This window comes from Coregonus clupeaformis, unplaced genomic scaffold (genome assembly GCF_020615455.1).
Source record: "Coregonus clupeaformis isolate EN_2021a unplaced genomic scaffold, ASM2061545v1 scaf0633, whole genome shotgun sequence".
NCBI classification, from domain to species: Eukaryota; Metazoa; Chordata; class Actinopteri; order Salmoniformes; family Salmonidae; genus Coregonus; species Coregonus clupeaformis.
In genome coordinates, this window is record NW_025534088.1 from 126324 (window position 1) to 148614 (window position 22291).

At 42.0% G+C, this 22291-nt stretch overlaps 1 protein-coding gene across 1 annotated transcript in view; it reads left to right on the forward strand.

Annotated features, from left to right (window-relative positions):
• Positions 1–1714: 1714 nt before the first annotated feature.
• LOC121557234 (protein kinase C-binding protein NELL2) overlaps positions 1715–22291 on the forward strand; it is a 121538-nt gene continuing 100961 nt past the window's right edge. The window contains 2 exon segments of the mRNA XM_045216191.1: positions 1715–2070; positions 2426–2554. Of these exon segments, the coding sequence (XP_045072126.1) occupies positions 2016–2070; positions 2426–2554 (184 nt within the window). The 5' untranslated portion in view covers positions 1715–2015.

Below are 22291 nucleotides of genomic sequence, written 5' to 3' on the forward strand. Positions count from 1 at the left end.
TAATGGATTAGAGGATGTTAACAGGTTAGAGGATGTTAACAGGTTAGAGGATGTTAACAGGTTAGAGGATGTTAATGGATTAGAGAATGTTAAAGGGTTAGAGGATGTTAACAGGTTAGAGGAAGTTAATGAGTTAGACGATGTTAATGGATTAGAGGATGTTAAAGGGTTAGAGGATGTTAACAGGATAGAGGAAGTTAATGAGTTAGACGATGCTAATGGTTTAGAGGATGTTAATGGCTTAGAGGATGTTAACAGGTTAGAGGAAGTTAATGAGGTTAGACGATGTTAACAGGTTAGAGGATGTTAATGGATTAGAGGATGTTAACAGGTTAGAGGATGTTAACAGGTTAGAGGATGTTAACAGGTTAGAGGATGTTAATGGATTAGAGAATGTTAACAGGTTAGAGGATGTTAACAGGTTAGAGAATGTTAACAGGTTAGAGGATGTTAACAGGTTAGAGGATGTTAATGGCTTAGAGGATGTTAACAGGTTAGAGAATGTTACTGGATTAGAGGATGTTAACAGGTTAGAGGAAGTTAATGAGTTAGACGATGCTAATGGATTAGAGGATGTTAATGGATTAGAGGATGTTAACAGGTTAGAGGATGTTAAAGGGTTAGAGGATGTTAATGGATAAGAGGATGTTAATGGGTTAGAGGATGTTAAAGGAGGAGAGGATGTTAATGGGTTAGAGGATGTTAATAGAGGATAATGATAAGAGGATGTTAATGGGTTAGAAGGTTAGAGGATGTTAATGGATAAGAGGATGTTAATAGTTTAGAGGATGTTAAAGGAGTAGAGGATGTTAATGGATAAGAGGATGTTAATGGATTAGTGGATGTTAATGGTATTGAATATGTTAATGGGTTAGAGGGTGTTGATGGGTTAGAGGCTGTTAATGGGTTAGATGATGTTAATAGTAATGGGAATGTTAATAGTTAGTGGATGTTAAAGGTAATGGTGATGTTAATGGGTTAGAGGATGTTAATGGTAATGGAGATGTTAATAGTTAGTGGATGTTAATGGTGATGTTAATGGTTTAGAGGGTGTTAATGGGTTAGAGGATGTTAATGGTAATAGGGATGTTATTGGTTTAGAGGATGGTAATGGTAATGGAGATGTTAATGGTTTAGAAGATGTTAATGAATTAGTGGATGTTAATGGTAATGGAGATGTTAATGGATTAGATTATGTTAATATTTTAGATGATGTTAATGGTTTAGAGGACGTTAATGGATTAGAGGATGTTAACGGAGTAGAGGATGTTAATGGTAATGTGGATGTTAATGGTTTAGATGATGTTAATGGTGATGGTTTGTTAATAGTTTAGAGGCCCAGGGAGTTTTCTCTCTACTGGCTGAAGGTGTGGTGTGTGGAATGTAGCTTGAAATGCATTTTAATATTGAAGGGAAAATGTTTTATTTTCTAAAGATTGTTTTGACAAACTGAAACCACATTTGCAGTAGGCTAAGCATGCCAAAGGATCACGAAAAACGCCCAGCTGGAAATATTAGCTGATTAAATTACTATCATTGACTATCAAACGTCGTTAAATGCAACTCTCTTACAGTCATTTGGAAATGTTGATACATCTGACAGATGGCAGAAGTGCAATCAGTCTCATCTATTAGATTGTGTTCCATGGTAGACCAAAAGGGGGCAAAAAGGAGCACAGACGATATCCTTTCGCTTTCCATGAGTCTCCACATACCAGCCTTCTCTCACTCACTCTCTAGCTAGCAGCCCCTATAGTGATGATGTTGCACCTGTCTTCAGCGCGCTCTTCTCAATCATCACGAATGCTGAATGGAATATTTTGATATCTTAGTCCTTCTTTCTAATTGGTCTTAAAAGTTCTAAGAACGACGGTCAATATTGGATGATGAGTAATTTTGCGCGCATGTGGTTTTTATTCTAACTGATGCGTATCGCCTCCGGTATTTTAGCACCACCAGTATTTTTGGAAGTGGACAGATAAGCATGGACTCATTGTTGTGATTATTTTCCATTCATGATGGGACTATTTAAACTTTCATTTTTGCAATGTATGTTTGGCATCTTCCCAGGTAAGCTACGCGTCCGCATTTTGTTATGCAATTATGTTGACTGATTTCCTATACCTGTCATGTTTTGATTTTAGTATGTTACTATGACGTGGTTTCAGTTGCTAACTGAATTAATGTATTTCTTAATTTTAATGTTTTACAATCCTTTTACCATTATGGCTGTGTAGGAATTTGTAACCTATCAGAATGAAGGTTTGTAGGCTAAGTTTCGCAGTATTACATCATGATATAGCAGCAGTAGCCCGCTGCGCTTTGTCCACACCAACGTGTCGGACTGCCGGTCGCTGTCCATGGTGCTGAACTAACGCTATCTCTGCCGCTTCCGGACTCTTTCTATCCGGTCTCTCTCGTCCAGCTCTAGGCTTTGGGGTCGACCCTGCCCTCCGCATCAACGTATTCGATGAACTGAAGTTGGGAGAGTCGTTCGCTGGAGTTTTCCAAGTTCAGGGGTTCCACAATGAGAGCAGAGCCTTTCTTTTACAAGGTAAGACCCAACAATTATATTTTACCCATATCCATGTATTCCTCCCTCTGTGTACTTCGATCTTGTTTACGTTTGAACGTGCGACTAATCTTCTGTTATGTCTTAAGACATTGAGTTCAAATAGTCTACACACATGTTAAAAAGCAGGTAACCTATTGAATTACAATCAGTAGGCCTACTACTAGGATGGACGTTTTGTCTTGACATTTCACCCATAGCGTGATAAAGCATTAAAGTTAGCCTAGGCCTATGACGATAATAGATAACACCAGCAGGCTGCAGTGAACTATTGGCAGCGACATTATTGTTTAAATCTATAAATTATAGACTATTAATCCCTATCCTTTGCAAAAAGTGGATCAGCAAAACAAAGATCCAATATAGAAATCCAACCCATACAGAAGCATTTCATTCGGGCCATTCAGCTGTTCCCATATTGCAACTTCTAATCCCATGTCTGGAGTTTTCGGTTTGGTAGGCACTGGCATACCACATCCCCCCACACACACCCCCAGAGGTCATATGCCATGGCAATTTGTTTGGTGAATGACAGTAAATTATCTGTAAGATACAAGAAACATTTCTGCTCAGCCTCATTGCAAAATGTGTAGAATAGCATGATTAGCTATGAAACTGCAAATGTTTCTCTCTGCCCCATGGAAATATGTATAGAATTGCAGAAAATGATCTTTAAAAAAGCAACATTTTCTCTCAGTCTCATGGAAAAATGTGTAAAATAGCATGAGATTAGCTATAACACTGCACATTTTTCTCTTTGCCCCATGGCAAAATGTGTAGAATTGTAGAAAGTTCACTTTTCAAACTGTGTTTGTGTGGGGATAATTTTTTTCATCTTCCACAAGAGTCTCTGTTTCTTTCATTCAGACTTTCTGTGAGTTTCTCTCTCTGATGTCTCCAGACTGAGGGTGTTGAGCTGAGCTCCAGTGGCTCTGGATGAGCAAGCGATGCAGATTCCCCCTCCCTCTATTCACCATTGAGTGGTGTGCTAGCGCCGACAATTAGCAGAGCAGAAAACAGGGCTGTTTCTCTGCCTTTGTGCCGAAGCTTAAATCATTCATTTAATAGGCATCTATTCGTTTTTGCGCTGGCTCTCTTACACAGGCTCGATGTACACTCACTGGACTCTAACCACACACACACACACACACACACACACACACACACACACACACACACACACACACACACACATTCCTTCACACTCTTCACATATGCAGCTGCTACTCTCTGCTTATTATATGCATAGTCACTTTACCCCGACCTACATGTACATATTACCTGAATTACCTCGACTAACCTTTACCCCTGCACATTGACTCGGTACCGGTACCCCTTGTATATAGCCTTGTTATTGTTATTTTATTGTGTTACTATTTTTCCTTTAGTTTATTTAGCAAATGTTTCTTACTTACTTTAAAAAAACATCATTGTTGGTTAAGGGCTCGTAAGTAAGCATTTCACGTAAGGTTTACACCTGTTGTATTCGGCGCATGTGACAAATTCATTTGATTTGATTTGTAGGCCTTTTATCACCAGTACCAGTACCAGTACCAGTCCATGTCTTTGTTGAGGCTTTGAGAATCAGAATGAAAGGCAGAATGGGTGTATTCAACCCGTTTGTTATGGCAAGCCTAAATAAGTTCAGGAGTACAAATGTGCCGAACAACTCACATAATAAGTTGCATGGACTCACTCTGTGTGCAATTATAGTGTTTAACATGATTTTTGAATGATTACCTCATCTCTGTACCCCACACATACAATTTTCTGTAAGGTCCCTCAGTCGAGCAGTGAATTTCAAACATAGATTCAACCACAAAGACAACATTGTAGTTACTCCACAATACTAGACTAATTGGCAGAGTGAAAAGAAGGAAGCTTGTACAGAATACAAATATTCCAAAACATGCACCTTGTTTACAACAAGGCACTAAAGTAATACTGCAAAAAAATGTGGCAAAGCAATTAACTTTTTGTCTTGAATACAAAGTGTTATGTTTGGGGCAAATCCAATACAACACATTACTGAGTACCACTCTCCATAATTTCAAGCATAGGGGTGGCAGCATCATGTTATGGGTATGCTTGTAATCGTTAAGAACTGAGGCGTTTTTCAGGATAAAAAAGAAATAGAATGGAGCAAAGCACAGGCAAAATCCTAGAGGAAAACCTGGTTCAGTCTGCTTCCCAACAGACACTGGGAGATGAATGAACCTTTCAGCAGGACAATAACTTAAAACAGGCCAAATATTCACTGGAGTTGCTTACCAAGAAGACAGTAAATGTTCCTGGGTGGCCGAGTTAAAGTTTTGACTTAACTCTGCTTGAAAATCTATGGCAAGACTTGAAAATCGTTGTCTAGTAATGATCAACAACCAATCTGAGAGAGCTTGAAGAATTCTGAAAATAATAATTGGCAAATATTGTACAATCTAGGTGTGCAAAGCTCTTAGAGACTTACCCAGAAAGACTATCAGCTGTATTTGCTGCCAAAGGTGATTCTAACATGGATTGACTCGGGGGTGTGAATACTTATGTAATTGAGATATTTCTGTATTTCATTTGCAATAAATGTCACGATCGTCTGAGGAAACGGACCAATACGCAGCGTGTTGAGCGAACATCGTAGACTTTATTATAAAGAAACCACGATCAAAACAACAAACCAAATATGACGAAAGTGAAGTTCAATACTGATAATGACTAACAGCAACAAGGAAACAAAAACCCACAAAACCAAGGTGAAACCACACAGTATAAATATGGCTCCCAATCAGAGATAACGAGCCGACAGCTGACACTCGTTACCTCCGATTGGGAGTCATATGACTAAATCAACATCAAAACCAAACATAGAAATGAAACAACTAGATCCCACATAGAACTACACCCAAATGAAAATGACAACCCTGGCTCACTACTAAGAGTCCCGGAGCCAGAACGTCACAATAAATTAGCAAAAATGTCTAAAAACATATTTTCACTTTGTCAATATGGGGTATTGTGTGTAGATGGGTGAGAAAAAAAGTGTGTTTAATCCATTTTGGCTGTAACACAACAAAATGTGTGTCAGTGTAGCTGTAGGTGGGTGTGGTGGTGGAATCAGGCGCAGGACGCACAAAGTAAGTCCAAAAGACTTTAGTTGTTTGGCAACAAAACACAGCACAAACACAAATGCCCTGAGGCGAGAAACTCCGCACACAGGCGAAATAAAGCGGGCGCACAAAATACGTGCGACAAAATACTCCAAAAACACAGAATGGAGAGCAGCTCAACCGAGCAAACTGTACATACAAAAGCTAAGCGCACGACAGAAGAAACCACCTCGACTGGATCAAGCAGCGTGACGAGGAGAGAGGATGGACTTGGGAGGAGATGAGTGCGAGTCTGGCAAGAGGGATGGAGGCCTTGGCCACGGGTAGGAGTGAAGCCCATAAATTTTTTTAGGGGGCTAACGCCGTGGGACGCACGGGGCAGCAGGAGGCCGCCAGGTTACGGGAGTCACTGGTCACCAGGGGGAAGGAGGATGTAGAGGCACGGCGAGAGGTACTGCCGTGTGTTGCCAGTCCGGGCCGGCCTGTTCCTGATCCCCACGTAGGGCCAGTGGTGTGTGTTCCCAGTACGGTCCGGCCTGTTCCTGCCACTCGCACCAAGTCAGTGGTGCGCTTCGTCAGCCCGGCTCGGCCCGTTCCTGCTCCCCGCACTAAGTCAGGGGTGCTATTCGTCAGCCCGGCTCGGCCCGTTCCTGCTCCCCGCACCAAGTCAGTGGTGCGCTTCGTCAGCCCGGCTCGGCCCGTTCCTGCTCCCCGCACCAAGTCAGTGGTGCGCTTCGTCAGCCCGGCTCGGCCCGTTCCTGCTCCCCGCACCAAGTCAGTGGTGCGCTTCGTCAGCCCGGCTCGGCCCGTTCCTGCTCCCCGCACCAACTCAGGGGTGCGCTCGTCAGCCCGGCTTTGCCCGTTCCTGCTCCCCGCACCAAGTCAGTGGTGCGCCCGTCAGCCCGGCTCGGCCCGTTCCTGCTCCCCGCACCAAGTCAGTGGTGCGCCCGTCAGCCCTGGCTCGGCCCGTTCCTGCTCCCCGCACCAAGTCAGTGGTGCGCCCGATCAGCCGGCTCGGCCCGTTCCTGCTCCCCGCACCAAGTCGGTGGTGCGTTTCGTCAGCCCGGTTTGGCCCGCTCCTGCTCCCCGCACCAAGTCAGGGGTGCGTTTCGTCAGCCCGGCTCGGGCCGTCCCTGCTCCCCCACACCAAGCCAGTGGTGTGCGTCGTCAGTCCGGCACAGCCCGTGCCTGTTCCACTGGTGCCTGGTTCAGCACGGGTCAGCTGCTTCACGCCGGAGCTAGAGCAATCCGCTCCACCAGTGTGCAGTCCAGCTCCGGTCAGCAGGGCCAGACCGGACCAGGGGTACTTTGGGGGGTTAGAGAGCGAGTGGGGATCATGCCCGGAGCCGGATCCGCCGCCAAGGCGGAGTGCCCACCCGGTCCCTCCCCTGTTGTGTTTGGTTAGCGCGGTCGGAGTCCGCGCCTTTAGGGGGGGTACTGTCACGCCCTGGCTCGGGGGACTCTCGTATGTTGAGCCAGGGTGTTAGTTTCTATGTTTTGCATTTCTATGTTGGCCAGGGTGGCTCCCAATCAGAGACGGCTGTAGCTCGTTGTCTCTGATTGGGAGTCATACTTAGGTAGCCGTTAGGCTTTCATTCTTTGTGGTTTCTTGTTCTTATTTGGTTTGTGTTAAACCGTAGACGTCACGTTATCGTCGTCTGTTGTTTTGATCGTGTGATCCTTCTCTAAATAAATATGTTCACCCTCAACGCTGCGCCTTGGTCCTCCTCCTTAGACGATCGTGACAATGTGGAATGAGTCAACGGTTATGAATACTTTCTGAAGGCACTGTATATACAGGAACATCATACCACTGTTCTCCCTTCTCCTCTCCTCTCTCCCAGAATTCTGGGCTTTCACAAGGATTAGATGGAACCCATTATGGTATATCCCTCAACTACATCTATTCACCTATTATAGAAATTGCATTTTCCCTCTTGTGTACAATAATAACCCATCTGTTCCCTTGATGCATTCATAGAGATCATTCAAAGTCATCATCATAGATATATGGAATCCAGAGGTTAAAGAGGATTTGTTACTGAATGATTGGATTAGATGGATCAGTGCCCTCCCCCAAAACACCTGCTAAAGAATAGGATATGAATTACATCAATGTCAGTGTGCCCATCAACCCTGCTGAGTGAGTGAACCCTCCCTGTACAGATGTAGGATCTTAATTTGAGCCAGTTTGCTACAGCAGAAAAATAATCCTGCAGCATTAGAATTATAATTAATTGACATTTTCGTAGGGCTTGATACATTTTTCATCAGGGAAAATCATGTCTGATATTTCAAAGTGGAAATTACAAACTTCAGAAGCCTTTTTTAACCTCAAATACACTACAAGTTTTACATTTCTTGCAACAGGGTGATACAATTAAGAACCTCCACCCGTACCTCTCTATGCTGACTGGATGCTCTCTCTGTTCTCTCTAAGTGCAGCGATCAGGTTGCTGCTTACTCATCACCCCAATAGAGACTGTATCTGCAGCAGCACAGCAGGACAGGATGCTGTTAGTGTAGTGTTGTCGGTCCTACGTGTGTGTGTGTGTATGTGAAGGCAACACACACACACACGTGAGATGCCACTCCTGTGCCCATTGCCAAGCTCTGTGTGCCAACCAGACAGAAGGGCAAGAGGCCTAACAGTGGTAGCAACATTAGTCATAGAACGTATATCCATGATGCATTGGATAACAGGAAGCAGAGATTAAAGGCCTATATGTTGGAAACAGTTCTGAGACTATTTTGTTATGTATCATTATGTATCCCAGAGAGGTACATTATAAGTGATGTATCCCAGAGAGGTACATTGGAAGTGATGTATTCCAGAGAGGTACATTATAAGTGATGTATTCCAGAGAGGTATATTAGAAGTGATGTATTCCAGAGAGGTACATTATAAGTGATGTATTCCAGAGAGGTACATTAGAAGTGATGTATCCCAGAGAGGTACATTATAAGTGATGTATCCCAGAGAGGTACATTGGAAGTGATGTATTCCAGAGAGGTACATTATAAGTGATGTATTCCAGAGAGGTACATTAGAAGTGATGTATTCCAGAGAGGTACATTATAAGTGATGTATTCCAGAGAGGTACATTAGAAGTGATGTATTCCAGAGAGGTACATTAGAGGTGATGTATTCCAGAGAGGTACATTAGAAGTGATGTATCCCAGAGAGGTACATTAGAAGTGATGTATCCCAGAGAGGTACATTAGAAGTGATGCATCCCAGAGAGGTACATTAGAAGTGATGTATTCCAGAGAGGTACATTAGAGGTGATGTATTCCAGAGAGGTACATTAGAAGTGATGTATCCCAGAGAGGTACATTAGAAGTGATGTATCCCAGAGAGGTACATTAGAAGTGATGTATCCCAGAGAGGTACATTACATTTTACATTTACATTTTAGTCATTTAGCAGACGCTCTTATCCAGAAGGGATGTATCCCAGAGAGGTACATTAGAGGTGATGTATTCCAGAGAGGTACATTAGAAGTGATGTATCCCAGAGAGGTACATTATAAGTGATGTATCCCAGAGAGGTACATTAGAAGTGATGTATCCCAGAGAGGTACATTGGAAGTGATGTATTCCAGAGAGGTACATTATAAGTGATGTATTCCAGAGAGGTATATTAGAAGTGATGTATTCCAGAGAGGTACATTATAAGTGATGTATTCCAGAGAGGTACATTAGAAGTGATGTATCCCAGAGAGGTACATTATAAGTGATGTATCCCAGAGAGGTACATTAGAAGTGATGTATCCCAGAGAGGTACATTATAAGTGATGTATCCCAGAGAGGTACATTATAAGTGATGTATCCCAGAGAGGTACATTGGAAGTGATGTATTCCAGAGAGGTACATTATAAGTGATGTATTCCAGAGAGGTACATTAGAAGTGATGTATTCCAGAGAGGTACATTATAAGTGATGTATTCCAGAGAAGTACATTAGAAGTGATGTATTCCAGAGAGGTACATTAGAGGTGATGTATTCCAGAGAGGTACATTAGAAGTGATGTATCCCAGAGAGGTACATTAGAAGTGATGTATCCCAGAGAGGTACATTAGAAGTGATGCATCCCAGAGAGGTACATTAGAAGTGATGTATTCCAGAGAGGTACATTAGAGGTGATGTATTCCAGAGAGGTACATTAGAAGTGATGTATCCCAGAGAGGTACATTAGAAGTGATGTATCCCAGAGAGGTACATTAGAAGTGATTACCAGAGTTAATGAGCTCTTATCCAGAAGGGAAGTATCCCAGAGAGGTACATTAGAGGTGATGTATTCCAGAGAGGTACATTAGAAGTGATGTATTCCAGAGAGGTACATTAGAAGTGATGTATCCCAGAGAGGTACATTAGAAGTGATGTATCCCAGAGAGGTACATTAGAAGTGATGTATCCCAGAGAGGTACATTAGAGGTGATGTATTCCAGAGAGGTACATTAGAGGTGATGTATTCCAGAGAGGTACATTAGAAGTGATGTATTCCAGAGAGGTACATTATAAGTAATGTATTCCAGAGAGGTACATTAGAAGTGATGTATCCCAGAGTGTGATGTATCCCAGAGAGGTACATTAGAAGTGATGTATTCCAGAGAGGTACATTAGAAGTGATGTATTCCAGAGGGGTACATTAGAAGTGATGTATTCCAGAGAGGTACATTAGAAGTGATGTATCCCAGAGAGGTACATTAGAAGTGATGTATTCCAGAGAGGTACATTAGAGGTGATGTATTCCAGAGAGGTACATAATAATAAATAAATAATATGCCATTTAGCAGACGCTTTTATCCAAAGCGACATACAGTCATGCGTGCATACATTTTTGTGTATGGGTGGTCCTGGGGATCGAACCCACTACCTTGGCGTTACAAGCACCGTGCTCTACCAGCTGAGCTACAGAGGACCGCATCACTTCTAATGTAGCCCAGAGAGGTACATTAGAAGTGATGTATCCCAGAGGGGTACATTAGAAGTGATGTATTCCAGAGAGGTACATTAGAAGTGATGTATTCCAGAGAGGTACATTAGAAGTGATGTATCCCAGAGGGGTACATTAGAAGTGATGCATTCCAGAGAGGTACATTAGAAGTGATGTATTCCAGAGAGGTACATTAGAAGTGATGTATTCCAGAGAGGTACATTAGAAGTGATGTATTCTGGAGAGGTACATTAGAAGTGATGTATTCCAGAGAGGTACATTAGAAGTGATGTATCCCAGAGAGGTACATTAGAGGTGATGTATCCCAGAGAGGTACATTAGAAGTGATATATTCCAGAGAGGTACATTAGAAGTGATGTATTCTGGAGAGGTACATTAGAAGTGATGTATTCCAGAGAGGTACATTAGAAGTGATATATCCCAGAGAGGTACATTAGAAGTGATGTATTTCACAGAGGTGCATTAGAAGTGATATATCCCATAGAGGTACATTAGAAGTGATGTATCCCAGAGAGGTACATTAGAAGTGATGTATTTCACAGAGGTGCATTAGAAGTGATATATCCCATAGAGGTACATTAGAAGTGATGTATCCCAGAGAGGTACATTAGAAGTGATGTATTTCACAGAGGTGCATTAGAAGTGATATATCCCATAGAGGTACATTAGAAGTGATGTATCCCAGAGAGTGATGTATCCCATAGAGGTACATTAGAAGTGATGTATACCAGAGAGTGATGTATTCCAGAGAGGTATATTAGAAGTGATGTATCCCAGAGAGTGATGTATTCCAGAGAGGTACATTAGAAGTGATGTATTCCAGAGAGGTACATTAGAAGTGATGTATTCCAGAGAGGTACATTAGAAGTGATGTATTCCAGAGAGGTACATTAGAGGTGATGTATTCCAGAGAGGTACATTAGAAGTGATGTATTCCAGAGAGGTACATTAGAAGTGATGTATTCCAGAGAGGTACATTAGAAGTGTATCAGTATGTGGTAGAGGGTAATCACTAGTCACCAGACAGGACCCGACTCAGACAGCCGGGATCGTCACAGTACCCCCCCGGACAACGCCACCGGGCGGACTCCCGGAGCGCCAGGATGGAGGCGTAGAAGTCACTGATGAGTCTGCGTCTAGGACCTGTCGCCGCGGAATCCAACTCCTCTCTTCAGGGCCATACCCTCCCAGTCCACGAGATACTGGAAACCCCGGCCCCGCCGTCTGGAATCCATGATGCGACGCACTGCGTGTAGGCAGGACCACCTCCGATCATCCGAGGAGGAGGAGGAGGAGGCGGAGGAGGCAACAGAGGACTGAGGAAGACAGGCTTGAGGCAGGAGACATGAAAGGTGGGATGGACTCTGAGCGTCCTCGGTAGTTTGAGGTCGAACTGCCACTGGATTGATCACCTTCTCCACCACAAACGGACCAATGAACTTCGGTCACAACTTCCTAGACTCAGTCCGTAACGGGAAGATCCCGTGTGGCCAACCAAACCCTATCTCCGATGGTATAGGTGGGAGCGGGGAATCCCGCGACGATTCGCCTGGGAGCTGATACCGGTCCGAAACTCTAAGGAGTGCCTTTCTGGCCCGATGCCAGGTCCGGTGGCAACGCCCGAATATGGGCCTGAACAGAAGGCACTGAGAGCTCCTTCTCCTGAGAGAAGGAAACAGGGGAGGTTGGTAGCCATACAGGCACTGGAAGGAGACATCCCAGTGGCAGATGTAGGGAAGAGTATTGTGGGCATACTCAACCCAAGGCAACTGAGAGACCCAGGAGGTGGGGTTGGAAGAGACCAGACAGCGTAGCGTTGATTCCATCTTCTGGTTGGCTCTCTCCGCCTGACCATTGGATTGGGGGGTGAAAACCAGATGTGAGACTGACAGTAGCTCCAATGGCCAAACAGAAGGACTTCCAGACAGCAGAGGTAAACTGAGGGCCACGGTCGGAAACGATATCACTGGGCAAACCGTGGACCCTGAAAACCTCCTAACCAGGATCTCGGACGTCTCCGAGGCAGAGGGAAGCTTGGCAATTGGCACAAAGTGGGCGAACTTGCTGAATCTGTCCACGATAGTCAGAACGACCGTGTTCCCCTCAGAAGCGGGCAACCCCGTGACGAAGTCCAGGGCCAGATGCGACCATGGTCGCCGGGGAATAGGAAGGGGGTGAAGTAGTCCAGAGCTGGGTCGATTGGTACTCTTATTCTGCGCACACACTGGACAGGCAGCAACAAAACCCCGTGTATCTCGGCCATGGCAGGCCACCAAAAACGTCTGCGAAGAAACGCCATTGTCCGAGCCACGCCAGGGTGACAAGCCATCTTGCTGGCGTGGGACCATTTGAGGACAGCAGGACGAACCGACTCAGGCACAAACAACCGACCGGGTGGACCGTTACGGGACCGGGCTGAGTCCGAAGGGCGCCAGCACCTCCTCCTCAATCTTCCACATAACTGCTCCCACGACGCAGTTCCGGGGAGGGATTGTCTCGGTCTTGGACCCACTCTCCTCCGTCTTGGAGAACATCCCGGGACAAGGCGTCCCGCCTGCCGTTCTTAGATCCAGAACTTAGATCAGATGTCCCATCAGAACAAGAATGATCTGGTTTAATCTGACCACTTGAGATTGAAACAGGTTGACATTTTGTAAAAACGAGTCATCCTATCTTCTCAGTTCTCTCTCTCTCTCTCTCTCTCTCTCTCTCTCTCTCTCTCTCTCTCTCTCTCTCTCTCTCTCTCTCTCTCTCTCTCTCTCTCTCTCTCTCTCTCTCTCTCTCTCTCTCTCTCTCTCTCTCTCTCTCTCTCTCTCTCTCTCTCTCTCTCTCTCTCTCTCTCTCTCAATTCAATTCAATTCAATTCAATTTAAGGGCTTTATTGGCATGGGAAACGTGTGTTAACATTGCCAAAGCAAGTGAAGTAGAGAGTAAACAAAAGTGAAATAAACAATAAATATTAACAGTAAACATTACACTCAGAAGTTTCAAAAGAATAAAGACATTTCAAATGTCAAATTATGTATATATACAGTGTTGTAACAATGTGCAAATAGTTAAAGTACAAATGGGAAAATAAATAAACATAAATATGGGTTGTATTTACAATGGTGTTTGTTCTTCACTGGTTGCCCCTTTTCTTGTGGCAACAGGTCACAAATCTTGCAGCTGTGATGGCACACTGTGGTTTTTCACCCAGTAGATAAGGGAGTTTATCAAAATTGGGTTTGTTTTCGAATTCTTTGTGGATCGCTGTAATCTGAGGGAAATATGTGTCTCTAATATGGTCATACATTTGGCAGGAGGTTAGGAAGTGCAGCTCAGTTTCCACCTCATTTTGTGGGCAGTGTGCACATAGCCTGTCTTCTCTTGAGAGCCAGGTCTGCCTACGGCGGCCTTTCTCAATAGCAAGGCTATGCTCACTGAGTCTGTACATAGTCAAAGCTTTCCTTAAGTTTGGGTCAGTCACAGTGGTCAGGTATTCTGCCACTGTGTACTCTCTGTTTAGGGCCAAATAGCATTCTAGTTTGCTCTGTTTTTTTGTTTGTTCTTTCCAATGTGTCAAGTAATTCTCTTGTTGTTTTCTCATGATTTGGTTGGGTCTAGTTGTGTTGTTGTTGTTGTTGTCCTGGGGCTGTGTGGGGTCTGTTTGTGTTTGTGAACAGAGCCCCAGGACAAGCTTACTTAGGGGACTCTTCTCCAAGTTCATCTCTCTGTAGGTGATGGCTTTGTTATGGAAGGTTTGGGAATCGCTTCCTTTTAAGTGGTTATAGAATTTAACGGCTCTTTTATGGATTTTGATAATTAGCGGGTATTGGCCTAATTCTGCTCTGCATGCATTATTTGGTGTTTTACGTTGTACACTGAGGATGTTTTTGCAGAATTCTGCATGCAGAGTCTCAATTTGGTGTTTGTCCCATTTTGTGAATTCTTGGTTGGTGAGCGGACCCCAGACCTCAGAACCATAAAGGGCAATGGGTTCTATAACTGATTCAAGTATTTTTAGCCAGATCTTAATTGGTAGGTCAAATTTTATGTTCCTTTTGATGGCATAGAAGGCCCTTCTTGCCTTGTCTCTCAGATCGTTCACAGCTTTGTGGAAGTAACCTGTGGCGCTGATGTTTAGGCCGAGGTATGTATATATTTTTTTGTGTGCTCTAGGGCAACGGTGTCTAGATGGAATTTATATTTGTGGTCCTGGCAACTCGACCTTTTTTGGAACACCATTATTTTTGTCTTACTGAGATTTACTGTCAGGGCCCAGGTCTGACAGAATCTGTGCAGAAGATCTAGGTGCTGCTGTAGGCCCTCCTTGGTTGGTGACAGAAGCACCAGATTGTCAGCAAACAGAAGACATTTGACTTCAGATTCTAGTAGGGTGAGGCCGGGTGCTGCTGACTGTTCTAATGCCCTCGCCAATTCGTTGATATATATGTTGAAGAGGGTGGGGCTTAAACTGCATCCCTGTCTCACCCCACGGCCCTGTGGAAAGTGAAGGGTGAATACGTGGTCTGTCGTACGGTAATTTGGTAAAAAGTCAATTTGACATTTGCTCAGTACATTGTTTTCACTGAGGAAATGAACTAGTCTGCTGTTAATGACAATGCAGAGGATTTTCCCAAGGTTGCTGTTGACGCATATCCCACGGTAGTTATTGGGGTCAAATTTGTCTCCACTTTTGTGGATTGGGGTGATCAGTCCTTGGTTCCAAATATTGGGGAAGATGCCAGAGCTAAGGATGATTTTAAAGAGTTTAAGTATAGCTAATTGAAATTTGTGGTCTGTATATTTTATAATTTCATTGAGGATACCATCAACACCACAGGACTTTTTGGGTTGGAGGGTTTGTATTTTGTCCTGTAGTTCATTCAAGGTAATTGGAGAATCCAGTGGGTTCTGGTAGTCTTTAATAGTTGATTCTAAGATTTGCATTTGATCATGTATATTGTTTTTGCTGTTTGTTCTCTGTTATAGGGCCAAAAAGATTGGAGAAGTGGTTTACCCATACATCTCCGTTTTGGATAGATAGCTCTTCGTGTTGTTGTTTGTTTAGTGTTTTCCAATTTTCCCAGAAGTAGTTAGAGTCTATGGATTCTTCAATTACATTGAGCTGATTTCTGACATGCTGTTCCTTCTTTTTCCATAGTGTATTTCTGTATTGTTTTAGTGATTCACCATAGGCGTAGGCTCAGGTTTTCTGGGTCTCTATGTTTTTGGTTGGATAGGTTTCTCAATTTCTTTCTTAGGTTTTTGCATTCTTCATCAAACCATTTATCACTGTTATTACTTTTCTTTGGTTTTCTGTTAGAGATTTTTAGATTTGATAGGGAAGCTGAGAGGTCAAATATACTGTTTAGGTTTTCTACTGCCAAGTTTAAACCTTCACTATTACAGTGGAACGCTTTTGTCCAGGAAGTTGTCTAGAATGGATTGAATTTGTTGTTTCCTAATTGTTTTTGGTAGGTTTCAACACTACTTTCCTTCCATCTATAGCATTTCTTAATATTATTCAGTTCTTTTGGCTTTGATGCCTCATGATTGAGTATTGCTCTGTTCAAGTAGACTGTGATTTTGCTGTGGTCTGATAGGGGTGTCAGTGGGCTGACTGTGAACGCTCTGAGAGACTCTGGGTTGAGGTCAGTGATAAAGTAGTCTACAGTACTACTGCCAAGAGATGAGCTATAGGTGTACCTACCATAGGAGTCCCCTCGAAGCCTACCATTGACTATGTACACACCCAGTGTGCGACAGAGCTGCAGGAGTCGTGACCCATTTTTGTTGGTTATGTTGTCGTAGTTGTGCCTAGGGGGGCATATGGGGGAGGGAATGCTGTCACCTCCAGGTAGGTGTTTGTCCCCCTGTGTGCTGAGGGTGTCAGGTTCTTGTCCCGTTCTGGCATTTAGGTCACCACAGACTAGTACATGTCCCTGGGTCTGGAAATGATTGATTTCCCCCTCCAGGATGGAGAAACTGTCTTCATTAAAGTATGCGGATTTTAGTGGGGGGATATAGGTAGCACACAGGAGGACATTTTTCTCAGTTGAGATAATTTCCTTTTGAATTTCTAACCAAATGTAAAATGTTCCTGTTTTGATTAATTTAATAGAGTGAGTTAGGTCTGCTCTATACCAAATTAGCATACCCCCTGAGTCCCTTCCCTGTTTCACACCTAGTAGTTTGGTGGATGGGACTACCAGCTCTCTGTAACCTAGAGGGCAACCAGTGGGTCCGTCTCCTCTATACCATGTTTCTTGTAGGATGACAATGTCTGTATTTCCGATTTCTTTGGTGAAGTCCAGATTCCTGCTCTTTAGGCCAAAGGCTCTCTCTCTCTCTCTCTCTCTCTCTCTCTCTCTCTCTGTCTCTCTCTCCCTCTCTCTCTCTCTCTCTCTCTCTCTCTCTCTCTGTCTCTCTCTCTCTCTCTCTCTCTCTCTCTCTCTCTCTCTCTCTCTCTGTCTCTCTCTCTCTCTCTCTCTCTCTCTCTCTCTCTGTCTCTCTCTCTCTCTCTCTCTCTCTCTCTCTCTCTCTCTCTCTCTCTCTCTCTCTCTCTCTCTCTCTCTCTCTCTCTCTCTCTCTCTCTCTCTCTCTCTCTCTCTCTCTCTCTCTCTCTCTCTCTCTCTCTCTCTCTCTCTCTCTCTCTCTCTCTCTCTCTCTCTCTCTCTCTCTCTCTCTCTCTCTCTCTCTCTCTCTCTCTCTCTCTCTCTCTCTCTCTCTCTCTCTCTCTATCTCTCTCTATCTCGCTACCTCTGTCTCTCTGCCAGGCTGTAGAAACCTGCAGTGTTCACTCCCCTGCTTTAATTCAACGCTATTTGGAGTTGAGACACTTGTTCCCTGTGTAATGGCTACGTGTCATGTATCATTCAACTGATTTAAATAGGCACACACATACACACACACACACACACACACACACACAAACACACACACACGTTCGGTTCCTGTGACAAAATCCATGGCATGTACCTGTATCTTTAACTTTAATGATATATCATGTAATGACTTTAATGGTCAAACTTTTACACCCCAAACTTGATAAAAGCACAAGGCAGCATTTCCTTCTCATTGATCATCTAAATGTGATCTTTCTCTGTGTCCAGGGTTGATGCTGTGGTTTATTTATGGTGTTATGCTTGCTCAGGGAGATAACTAACTAGTATTGTGATGATGGAGGCAGGCTGGCACCAGTGTGAGTGTGTGTGTGTGTGTGTGTGTGTTTATTTGTATATGTGTGTCACCAGGCTGTGGTTCAATACAGCAGAGACAGAGTGTCTGACAGAGGGCCAGGCAGCAGGAACAGGAGAAGCCCTGAAAGAGAGAGAGAGAGAGACAGAGAGAGAGAGAGAGAGAGAGAGAGAGAGAGAGAGAGAGAGAGAGAGAGAGAGAGAGAGAGAGAGAGAGAGAGAGAGAGAGACAGGGAGAGAGAGAGAGAGAGAGAGAGAGAGAGAGAGAGAGAGAGGGAGAGAGAGAGAGAGAGAGAGAGAGAGAGAGAGAGAGAGAGAGAGAGAGAGAGAGAGAGAGAGACCTGGAAAGCCCTGAAATGAAGCCAGTCCCTCTGAGGCACCAGACAGGCTGACTGAGGCTGTGTTTGGAGCTTCTTATCTCGTCTCTGTACATACTGTATTGATCTATATCACTACAACACTAACTGTAACCCAGGACACATTCAGGGGATGTGTGTATGAGAGAGTGTACACTGTACCTTTGTGTGTGTGTGTGTTCACACCAGTGTTATTTACCCCCACCAGAGGCAGTATGGGGAAGATTAGTAGTAATCTCCATGTCTCTGAACCCTCTGACTAGGCGTTAAACCATTTCAACCATTCATGAGAAACATACAGATGTTCTATCTTAATTTGACCAGTTTCTCAAAAAGCATGAAAATAATCCTGCAGCAACAGGAAATGTGAATTATGATCTTGTTCATAAACAATATGGTGGCGGCAGGTGGCTTAGTGGGTAAGAGCGTTGTGCCAGTAACCGAAAGGTCGCTGGTTCTAATCCCCAAGCCGACTAGGTGAAAAATCTGTCGATGTGCCCTTGAGCAAGGCACTTAACCCTAATTGCTCCTGTAAGTCGCTCTGGATAAGAGCGTCTGCTAAATGACTAAAATGTAAATGTAATATACATTTTTGTAGGGGTTATTCCATTTTTTGTTAGGATAAATCAAGTATGACATTTTAAAGTGGAAATTACAAACTTTAGAAGCCTTTTTAATCCTTGAATATACTACAATTTGCATTTTCTGCTGCACAGGAAAATTCTCTGCGACAACAGAGTGATCAAATTAAGATATTACAACTGTAAAATGGACACACATTCAATTTCCCTGTTCTGGTGAAAGCTGGTCATAGTTAAGTCTTACTGTTTTGCAGATTTCTACATAGTGTGAGATGTACATTTGAAGGTCTAGACCTGCTGTTTATTTTCAATCGACTAATCCACATTTATTCCGCTTGAGTCAGTATCCCACCTCGTAATTTCTAATTTGTTGAATTGCATTATCTTCTGTGTTGTTGTTTATTGAAATATTGAATGCCTTGAATTATTTTGGGAAAGAGCCCCCATTGCGTCTATTACTACTGTATGTTAGAGAGTGTTAAGTGTCAGTGTTGTGAGATAATGGTCCTCACGACATCACCACCCAACCACTCCATTTGGACACTTGTCAATTAAGGACAGACAGCTGGCTGTTGAACAGATATTGTTATAGACAGGGAGCCTGAGGATTTTCTTTCTCTCTCTGTTCTTTCTGTCTTGTTTCTGATGATAGATGGAGGGAGGGAGACAGAGAGAGAGAATGTCTGTTGTTCCTCAATCAGAATGGTTACATGTTAGCCCACTGTGTACTGCTGTTGAGAACAGCAACCTCCCCCCGACCACTACAATCATCTAAAATGTCCTCATCAGCTATGTGTTACACAGTTGAGTATTTTACAGTTGAGTTTAAAACAAATGACAGTATCGTAATCAACTGTAGTTTCATGTCCCCCAGTACTAAACTCCTTGGTCACATGTTTCTTAAAGTGATAGTACATACTGTATCTATGGTAGTATATACTGTATCTATGGTAGTATATACTGTATCTATGGTAGTATATACTGTATCTATGGTAGTATATACTGTATCTATGGTAGTATATACTGTATCTATGGTAGTATATACTGTATCTATGGTACTGTATCTATGGTAGTATATACTGTATCTATGGTAGTATATACTGTATCTATGGTAGTACATACTGTATTTATGGTAGTATATACTGTATCTATGGTAGTATATACTGTATCTATGGTAGTATATACTGTATCTATGGTAGTATATACTGTATCTATGGTAGTACATACTGTATCTATGGTAGTATATACTGTATCTATGGTAGTATATACTGTATCTATGGTAGTATATACTGTATCTATGGTAGTATATACTGTATCTATGGTACTGTATCTATGGTAGTATATAATGTATCTATGGTAGTATATACTGTATCTATGGTAGTATATACTGTATCTATGGTAGTATATACTGTATCTATGGTAGTACATACTGTATCTATGGTAGTATATACTGTATCTATGGTAGTATATACTGTATCTATGGTAGTATATACTGTATCTATGGTAGTATATACTGTATCTATGGTAGTATATACTGTATCTATGGTAGTATATACTGTATCTATGGTAGTATATACTGTATATATGGTAGTATATACTGTATCTATGGTACTGTATCTATGGTAGTATATACTGTATCTATGGTAGTATATACTGTATCTATGGTAGTATATACTGTAAATATGGTAGTATATACTGTATCTATGGTAGTACATACTGTATCTATGGTAGTATATACTGTACCTATGGTAGTATATACTGTATCTATGGTAGTATATACTGTATCTATGGTAGTATATACTGTATCTATGGTAGTATATACTGTATCTATGGTAGTATATACTGTATCTATGGTACTGCATCTATGGTAGTATATACTGTATCTATGGTAATACATACTGTATCTATGGTAGTATATACTGTATCTATGGTAGTATATACTGTATCTATGGTACTGCATCTATGGTAGTATATACTGTATCTATGGTAATAATACTGTATCTATGGTAGTATATACTGTATCTATGGTAGTATATACTGTATCTATGGAAGTATATACTGTATCTATGGTAGTATATACTGTATCTATGGTAGTATATACTGTATCTATGGTAGTACATACTGTATCTATGGTAGTATATACTGTATCTATGGTAGTATATACTGTATCTATGGTAGTATATACTGTATCTATGGTAGTATATACTGTATCTATGGTAGTATATACTGTATCTATGGTAGTATATACTGTATCTATGGTAGTATATACTGTATCTATGGTACTGTATCTATGGTAGTATATACTGTATCTATGGTAGTATATACTGTATCTATGGTAGTATATACTGTAAATATGGTAGTATATACTGTATCTATGGTAGTACATACTGTATCTATGGTAGTATATACTGTATCTATGGTAGTATATACTGTATCTATGGTAGTATATACTGTATCTATGGTAGTATATACTGTATCTATGGTAGTATATACTGTATCTATGGTAGTATATACTGTATCTATGGTAGTATATACTGTATCTATGGTAGTATATACTGTATCTATGGCAGTATATACTGTATCTATGGTAGTATATACTGTATCTATGGTACTGTATCTATGGTAGTATATACTGTATATATGGTAGTATATACTGTATCTATGGTAGTATATACTGTATCTATGGTACTGTATCTATGGTAGTATATACTGTATATATGGTAGTACATACTGTATCTATGGTAGTATATACTGTACCTATGGTAGTATATACTGTATCTATGGTAGTATATACTGTATATATGGTAGTATATACTGTATCTATGGTAGTATATACTGTATCTATGGTAGTATATACTGTATCTATGGTACTGCATCTATGGTAGTATATACTGTATCTATGGTAATACATACTGTATCTATGGTAGTATATACTGTATCTATGGTAGTATATACTGTATCTATGGTAGTATATACTGTATCTATGGCAGTATACACTGTATCTATGGTAGTACATACTGTATCTATGGTACTGTATCTATGGCAGTATACACTGTATCTATGGTAGTACATACTGTATCTATGGTACTGTATCTATGGTAGTATATACTGTATCTATGGTAGTATATACTGTATCTATGGTAGTATATACTGTATCTATGGTAGTACATACTGTATCTATGGTAGTATATACTGTATCTATGGTAGTATATACTGTATCTATGGTAGTATATACTGTATCTATGGTAGTATATACTGTATCTATGGTAGTATATACTGTATCTATGGTAGTATATACTGTATCTATGGTACTGTATCTATGGTAGTATATACTGTATCTATGGTAGTATATACTGTATCTATGGTAGTATATACTGTAAATATGGTAGTATATACTGTATCTATGGTAGTACATACTGTATCTATGGTAGTATATACTGTATCTATGGTAGTATATACTGTATCTATGGTAGTATATACTGTATCTATGGTAGTATATACTGTATCTATGGTAGTACATACTGTATCTATGGTAGTATATAC